Here is a 9,026-nt window from a genome sequence, read left to right on the forward strand (position 1 = left end):
GACGCTTGTGCCCTTAAAGAGGGATCTTTAAAATCTGCTCTTTTTCTCCACTTCTGCTCCTATCGCCGTCTTCATGATTCTCCTTGGTCAGTTTGGCGGCTTGTGGTACTTCACTTCAAATTCTACTTGATTTGCGTCTGCTCGGTCGATTTGCAAAATGTTCCTGGACTCGGTAGATTTTCTACGCACTTGAACTCAAAATTGCACGTTAGCTCAAAGCACATAATCTGAACAAATGCTTGAAACGAGCCTTATCAGTGCCTAGCCGCATGCAAGTGGCTATAGAGCCTCGACTAGGACGCTATTGTGGATGCTCTAATTAGTAAATAGATATACAAATATTTTTGTTTCACTTATTGTTACTTTATTTTTGGTTTTTATTTTTATACTATATATTTATTTTATTCTTCGTTTTATCTCAGTTTTCACGTCACAATGTCAATTCTTCTCCAATTTACTCTATATTTCTCTTTGTATTTCAATCATTTTATTTTTCTCACTTAACCTTTTTTTTCGGATTAAGGTTGGAAAGGCGGAATACGACTAACCCTGCTCAATTGAGTTTGCGGATTAAGGCTGAAAGTCTCCCAACGAGTGGGAGGGTTTGAACCTGTGACCTCAAGGTCACCACAGCTCTGCGTTGCCAAGTGCGATACCCGTTATTTAATTTCTCTCTTATTAATTAGACTAAAGTCCATATTTGGCTATTAATTTCCCTATTTATTTAGCTATTAATTATTTATTTGGCTATTCCAACTTGCAAGTATTTATTTGGCTATTAATTACACTATTTATTTGGCTATTCCAACTTCAAGTTTCAATTACTGTGATTGGTTGGATGATAGTGTTTTCATGAGTAGTTGAGTGCACATATAAGAAGCTTTTCTCATATTGTGGGATAGTGTTTTCCAAGAATGTACATTGTTTGGTACAAATTGCCCACATTAAGAATTCTAATTAACGTGTGTTTGGTACAAGCCTTTCTACGAAATGCCACATGTGAAAAATGATAAAAAATGACTGTAAAACAATAGAGTATATAGACATAGTAGAAAAGAGTAGTAGGTGTAGGTGTATTTCATTACTCAATATAGGCCACATATATATAGTACAAGATACTAAGCTAGACTATGTCACACCACCGAGGTGGGATACTAATATTCTTAATACTACTGACATTCTGAACAATGACAATGACCCTGAATTCAGATCTGCCCTTGTTCATACTTCATCCGAAAAAATTGGCGGCTAAAGCCTTCTCTTTCGCGCCATCGTTTCTCTCTACCTCCCTGATCCGAGGCGAAGTGGCAGTGAGCAAATGGATCAATGCTCCAATATTGCTCCTTACAATCACGGCCAACACATTCTTTTCGTCCTCCTTCATCACCTCCACTAGGTCGTCGAGCACCTTGTGCTTCGCCTCCAAATGGCCCATCTGGAGGCAGGTGTAGAACTCCTTCAAGTTGCCATGGACTGCAGCCTCCGGCTCTGCACAGCTACTCGTTGCAGCAGACGGGAACGACACCTCCCCTAGCACCACTGTCTTGATCAACTGCCCACAATCACGAAGATTTAAGTTCCCAGTAATCGCATCATGATCACTCTGCATCCGAAGCTTCCCCTCGTATTTCTCTCCCACACACAAATGTGTCAATTGAATCACGTCTTTCAACGTCTTTGACATGACCTGCAGCTGCTTCTTGCACAGAGCATTCCTCTAAAAGCAAAGATGCCTGGATAGATCAGAAGCCGTGACGGCACCTGCTCCAGTTTCGAAACGATCACCTTCGACCTCCCCCACTTCACTTCCCTCCGTTACCCAATGCCCTCAGGACAAGCTCTTGAGCGCACGAGAGCCATTCTTCAGTCGACAAAGAGTTCTCTCCACTACCATCAACCATGATTGCTAGTCAAGCTATCACCAAGCACTAAAACACAGTAAACAATCAAGAAAACATCAATATTTGAAGAATCACAGATTTTTTAGTGCAAATTGTTTACCAGGCCTTTCTAGGTAGCTTCTCAAATGAGCAAAAAATATTTAAAAAATGAGAGATGGGGAGAAGTTGCAATCATATAAGATTATATTATACATCACTCATTAATAAAAAAAACACATCAATAAATTCACGGGAAGAAGTGGGTCTAAATTATGGGCTACAAGAATCTTGCATGATCACAAAACCCTCATTTTTACAGAGAGAGAGTGCGCTTAGTGAAAGCAATGCACAAAATTAAGCCAAGAATGAGCATTGATCCCAGAGTTCATTCAGAATCATTAAAGAAAAACCATAAATTCTTTTCCTTGGAAAATTTCCTCAGAAAACATAATCGATAGTCTCTTAAATTCAGCTTGAATCAATAAAGAAGAGATCCTTACAACTACCTGACCCACAACATCAAAAAACACAAGTAGAAAAGAAAACAAGAATCTGAGAAAGTTTTTACCTTTGTTCTTTGCACAAAACATTAGTGTGTGTAATTTCAATCGACATCTAAATGGCGAAGGGAATTAGAAGATTAACTTTTGAATTACAGTCGGACCTCAATTAACGATTGCATGTACCAAATTGGTGTACAGAGGATGACTAATTGAAGCAAATTACAGTAATTGCATGAACAACAGGTCACACGAAGACTAATTCAAGTATAATGGAAGTGCAATTGAAGTAATGATATTCCGATGAAGTAGAATATGAGGAAAACGAATCGATACATAAATTTCCATATAAGTGCACTACGCCATCGGTAAGGGGGTAACGAAATTTCACCATACAAATTTCCCAAAATCGTCGATTATCCACATCAAGTGAACCATGAATATGAGTAAAACGAGCTCACCTGAATCGATAGCAATTGAACTGGGGCTTCCAAATGCGTTCGTATTTTGGAGTCAATTTGAATCTATGCACATATAATTCAATTTGAATCGGAAGAGAATTGGTAACACCCAAATTCATAGAAGCGAAATTGATCCTCAGTGAAGAATTCAACACCATCGACATTCCCAGATCGGAATTCGTTTACAACGGCGGTGGCAACTCGTATTGAGGCCCTCACGAAGCTGCCATTATATGAAATCAATGAGACAGTTGAAAGGGTAAAATGGGTGAAGAATTTGTTTTCAAGGTTTCTGAGAAAAGAGAGAAGCTTATACCACCAATTTTCGCCGATAGACGCCGATTGTAATCTCAACTCTTGTGAAACCCGACGAATTATTATTTTCAGATCTACAAAACGGGAGAGAAGGAAGGAGAACAATGTTTTACGCGCTCTTTTCTTACTCTGTACCTCCTACCATTCAGAGCATCCGCAATAGCGGACTAGAGCACGAACTAGCGGCAAGGGCGTGAGGACGTCCACTATTGCATTAGGCTCACGTGAAGGATGTCCCGAAGTAGGACGGACTCTCATTCGCAGACTACGTCGACTAGTCCTAATGCAGCCGATCGCTCGTCCGCTATTGCGCGGACAAGCGATCAGCTAGCCGATTTTTTATTTATTTTTAAATTTTTTTATTTATACTCTATATTTACAACTGATTACCCTTCATTTTTTTAATATTTGATAAACACCAATAATTAAAATGAATTAATCATATATGTTTTTTAAATTTGAACTATGTGTATTTTTTTTATGAAATTCTGTCGAATTTTTAATTTTGTCGTCGACTAATCCTAGTGCCAGTCCATTACTAGGTTGTGGAAGTCCTGATGATATGACATGTTGGGAAAAGTCCTAGTATTGTGGCCGAATGTGTTTTTGGTTAATTTTAGCCCTAGGCCATGGGTTAAGCGTCCCATCCACCGTCAAGCACTAACTGTAAAATAAGTTACTAGAGGAGTACTACTAAATTGGCAATTCCCTCCAACAAAAGCATTTAAACTTTGAAGAGCGCGCTCTCGCCATTTTCTCTCAGCCAGACACCAGATCAGCAGCGCCATGAAGAGAGCTCGTTGTACATGCCTGCGATCTAGAGTGATCGAGTTCCTCATTCGATCTTCTCAGGTCTGCTATCTGTCTTATCTGTCTTCTGCAAATATATTTTGATTTTTTTCTTAAATTGTGTAGAATTCAGCATGGATTTGAGTTTCTGTTTTTGTTCGTCTGTAATTCACTGTAATACATTTGGAAAAAGTTGCTGGAAGTTTCTCCAATTGTCAAGTACTCGGCGCTATCGCTCTTCGCCGACCGTTTTTACCCTGCTCTCTCCAGGTAAGTCATATGCATCTATATGATTTTTATTTTTCACGATTTGGAAGAATTGATGTTGCCGATTATTGCGAAAGCTGTAGCTATATGCTTAAGGGATAGCTAGTATGCTTTTGTTTTACCTTTTTATTGATTGATTGTGCTAGATGATTAAATGCATATCTGATGTTTGTATAACTTTAGGTCTTGTAATATGATGGATCACGCGCAGCATCAACGTTCTACTATTGTACTATATGATTCAGCTCGTTTACTAATGAAAATCTTGCTCAACTAACATATTAACACACTAAAACCTATGGCTGTGAATGAATATAGTAACATTTATAATTACATACATACTTTCTTACTCTGATACCAGAAGTACCTCGTTTTTTTTTAATCACTATGATGTTGATATGAAAGATGCTTGCTACATTTTTTGTTATCTCTGTACGCCTCACAGGAATTGCTTGTATCTTGAATTTTACAAGGAAATGTACATGTTTTCCATAATTTTTGTTTTAACTTTGACTATAAATGTGAAGGCATCTCTTGGATATGTTTCTTTCATCTAGTAGAGTGGTGTGTGATTCAGTGTGACTGAGGTCTTGAGATACTGTTTCAAGTTTCACAGTGCTAAAACATTTCTTTAATGCTAGTGTGAGATTTAAAACTTTTATCTGTTTTCTTTTGTTGGCTATGATTCCTCTGCCTTCTGCTAGATGATAGAAGTTTCAAAAGGTTTTCACATTATTAGTCTCACAAAAGTTTATTTATTTGTAACTTTCATGCTTTAATAGAAACCTTCTCATCCACTCAGTTATTTTTGGAAGGCACCAACTCTTCACAACGTTATCTTATTCTGTTTATATGCCTCTTGAAGTGCTAGGTTTTCTTCAGACTTGACCTGGTTCACATCTTGATTGATTTCATCCCTTTTCTTTTTGTTTGGTCTGACATGCTTTAACATTGCTTAATCGGTTATACTAGTTAGTGATGAGGACTAAAAGGTTTAATCTGGACAATTCTTTGTATTGGATACTTGGGTTTGCTTTTAGATGTTTAGATTATCTTTCGTTCCGATCACTTACCAATTCAAAAAGAGAGCACATGCTAATGTAAACAGTAAGCTTATTCACAACCAAGATACAAATCTTGAGACTATTTGAACCTGCCCGAATTTGTTTATCTGATACTGCACTGGTGGCGTTTATTGATTATTTCTTTTTATTTTTGGAAAATCCTTCAAAGACTCAAAGACAGGAAGGTGACAGAAACTGGCTTCTGCATCCAACAGAAGAATGTAACTTGCAGCTATTTGCTCTTGTTTCACTATGGATATCAAGCAAAGTAGGTACATTGTTTATCACCCGAATACTACTTCCATCTTTCTTGTCTTTATACTTTTGTTTATTTTCAGGTACATGATTCACCTCCTCTGTCTGTTAAAAAATTCAAATCCTTGGGAGACAAGTTTATCAAGGAGCAACATTACATTATGGGAGATATTCTGGAAGCTGTAAGATAGTTGTTTCAGTAATGTTTATAAGTTCCTGATCCATTTTCTATTAAGCATGATGGCTGACAAGAAATCTGCAGGAGATAGTGTTAATACAGGTAACAGTACAATGTGCTATTCCTTACTGATGCTATTTTGACTTGTTTTTGTTATCTGGATCACCTTACTGTTTGCCGAGTAATCAAATTGCTTCAAGGTTCTGCAATTTGGGACTGGCATGTCAAAAATTACTTTTTCTTCAGTTGAGGACCTTCTTGTTCAATTCAAGTAAGCTTTGCGACCAACTTCTGCCCCCTCAGTTTGAAACAGTTTCATAAACTGATTATTTTTGGTTAACTTAGGGCAATAGCCCAAGTGGGAGAGCATGTGAAATTTGAAGCTTGTATGGATGTTATGGATCTGCTTTACGAAAATGAAGAGACATCAGTTCTTTACAGCTCTCCTGAGGCTCTGGCCGCATCAGTAGTGGTATGTGCTAAATTTCTTCAGCTGCCATGAGACCTATTATGCATTAGCATGTATTCATTTTGAAATTGATCCTTCCACACCCTTCACAGGTTGTTGGCTACATCATTACAGTGCCTCCACAAAGGTGGGAGTTTCCAGTTCTGCCTTGGGGTAAGATTTCATCAATTACCAAAATTGTATTTCTATTCTTTGAGGCACTACCATGTTAACCTTAGCACATGCATCATCAGTACTAGCTGCTAATCTGAAAGCAACAATAGGTTTTAATGAAGTTCATAAATTTTGAAAATGAGGATTAAACTTCCATTTTTTCTCTTTTACATCATTCAAGACTATAACTGCCTTTGATAGGTTTAAGTTTTTTCATCATCTTCTTAGTATGTAAAAATTTCACGATCGAGGAAAAATATTTGAATTAGAGAAATGGAGCAACAACACTGAGCATATTAACTTAGGTGGTGTTCATGCGCAAGGATTTGAACATTTATAGATTACATTTGAATTTGATTAATGATGTTTATAACAAGATCATTCGTGTGCAGATTTAGATTTACTACATAATTGGAAAATCTCCTGATAAATGCAGGCTAGACTTTATTTTTTCAACTCAAAAATATTCCAAGGCAAACACAATCCTGTGGATTTTCTTCTGAAGTCTTTATTTTATTTTTCATTCAAAGTGGTACAGTCTGGCATTTGTTGAGACAACCAAGTTAACTGAATAGGAACATATTTTCATACTTGGGAAGACAATATGGTCATTTCGCATTGCTTGAGAAGGATTGTTTTAATGAAAATCAGAGTCTTAATTGTGGATAGAAATCATTAGATCAATCACTAATTGAACGAATTGATTATTCATTGACGTTTATATGGTTGGTATACTGCCCCCTTCTACCAACCATCCATCACCATTATTTGGTTTCTTCATTTCCTCTAATTAATCATGCAATCATATATATATGCCCATCTTTTCTCAAAGTCTGCTAAAACACCAAACCAATCTCTTGATCAAAGTTTCACATAAGAATCCAGCTTGAGAGAGCCTGTTTTCTTAGATACCGAGCTCACCATTAACATCTCTTTTAATCATTAGTTATTCTTATTCTTTCAATTGTTTAAAAAGTTGAACTATCCCTCGTGGAAGTTGTATATAGATCATTTGACTCAACCAGTGTCTTTCAAAGTGAAATTGCCTAGACACATAATATCTCAGTCTACCTGGTTAATATATGCATAAATCAACGAGTGACCAAATTGATGTTTTATGTGTGTTTGTATACTCAGCAATTCACACGAGCCACATTTGTATTTTTATAACCCCCTATTACTTAGTAGTATCAGCAGTGATTATTTTAATTTCCCTATCTGCATTTAAGAGCAGCTAGGTTGTGGCTGTCTAAATTTATTTGTGGTCGAGCTTTAGCAATTACAAGGGTATTGTAACTTACAATTGCCGTGCGGCCTAGATAAGATAAACAGAGACATAGGGAGATTTCTGCCTAACTGTCATTATATGCCCACAACCATGTAGAAGCAAGCTCCTGTACCCCACTATTATCAAGGGTTGCTGTTCATAACATAGTTTAATGATTAGTTGTTAATCTAGATAAGTCCGGATCTCTGGATGTTGATTGAAATCCTAATATGATTATATTTCATTCAAGCTGTTTGCTTTCTTTTCTTGTTGATACTCCATAAAAAATGTGCAAGTACTTAAACAATATTTGTTCCTTTATATTCATATTTATGCATGCTATAGATTTTCATTTTCAGTCCAATAACAATGCTTGTGTGATTTTATGAACTAAAAATTACCAAAATTGTAGTGAAATTTGTTACATCTTGCAAAGAGGACATACTGGATACTGTCAGGGTGATCCTGAAGCATATATTCGAACCCCAATCGGACTATTATGTAGCAAATGGGTAAAATGTAGTACATCTGAATCTCTGATAATGAAGGTGAGATAAAGATGATATTGTGTTGATTTTGAAAGATAGTAGTACTAATATTTTGACATTTAGGTACCCACTAGGACCACCAAAGGACTATCCATGATTCCGTCCTATCAAGACATGAATTTAATTTTGTTGTTTTTTTGTTTTTTGTTTACCGAATACAGTAACGCACTTGAATAAATTGGGGTGACAAATATTAACTAGGTAATTACTTTTTAATTCTCAACACGTGCAGAAGAAGAAGATGATGATGGTCTAACTTTTGGAGAGTAATAAACTTCATCCACCTTTTGCGCTCTTCCCTCTCTTAGTCTTACCTCCTTCCTCCCCTTTACACCGAACAACAGTGGCAAAGCGGCCCTTTTCCTCTCTGGCACCACCTTTAACCACACTCAATCCCAAGCTTGATTTAAGCCGATCATTTATACCCAAAATATATGAAATGGGATATAAAAAATTATAGGATTTTAAAGGAAAATTTTAAGAATAACGCTTAAAATTGGGACACAAATAAAGATTAACAATTACTACTCCCCTAAAGCATCCCAAATGAAATTGAACTTAAATTGGCCGTCCAAAAACATGATACTACTACTACAAAAGGTTGAAATTATATAATAATGGTCAACCATAGTATTGAAATGTCAACTGTACCAGATGTCCTCTAAGGTTAAGGACACACAAAAGAAGACATAAATATTAATTTACTTGAATAGTACAACCTTTTATTATTTTCAACAAACTAGGCCAAAAAGCTTTGAGTTCACATATGTTTATCTTGAATCGGAAATGGTCCCCTAAATTGTAATGCAAGTTTATTAATAACAACCACATATTTTTATCATAGGTGCTATATGTGTCTGGCTACAAAAGAATCAAATTC

At 36.5% G+C, this 9,026-nt stretch overlaps 1 protein-coding gene and 1 long non-coding RNA gene across 2 annotated transcripts; one reads left to right on the forward strand and one right to left on the reverse strand.

Annotated features, from left to right (window-relative positions):
• Positions 1–1,029: 1,029 nt before the first annotated feature.
• LOC121793865 lies at positions 1,030–3,304 on the reverse strand. The gene is made up of 3 exons (XR_006049185.1): positions 3,158–3,304; positions 2,842–3,064; positions 1,030–1,928 (listed from the first exon to the last, which is right to left on the reverse strand). It is a non-coding gene; the product is annotated as an uncharacterized LOC121793865 (long non-coding RNA).
• Positions 3,305–3,723: 419 nt separating this feature from the next.
• On the forward strand, positions 3,724–8,351 carry LOC121796483 (cyclin-J18-like). The gene is made up of 11 exons (XM_042195324.1): positions 3,724–3,822; positions 3,978–4,008; positions 4,139–4,215; positions 5,446–5,544; positions 5,615–5,713; positions 5,794–5,811; positions 5,910–5,980; positions 6,055–6,181; positions 6,271–6,331; positions 8,011–8,146; positions 8,210–8,351. The coding sequence occupies exons 1-10, from the start codon at positions 3,724–3,726 to the stop codon at positions 8,112–8,114; spliced, it is 786 nt and encodes a 261-aa protein (XP_042051258.1). The 3' UTR covers positions 8,115–8,146; positions 8,210–8,351.
• The last annotated feature ends 675 nt before the right edge of the window (positions 8,352–9,026 follow it).

Source organism: Salvia splendens, chromosome 3 (assembly GCF_004379255.2).
Source record: "Salvia splendens isolate huo1 chromosome 3, SspV2, whole genome shotgun sequence".
Taxonomy (NCBI): Eukaryota; Viridiplantae; Streptophyta; class Magnoliopsida; order Lamiales; family Lamiaceae; genus Salvia; species Salvia splendens.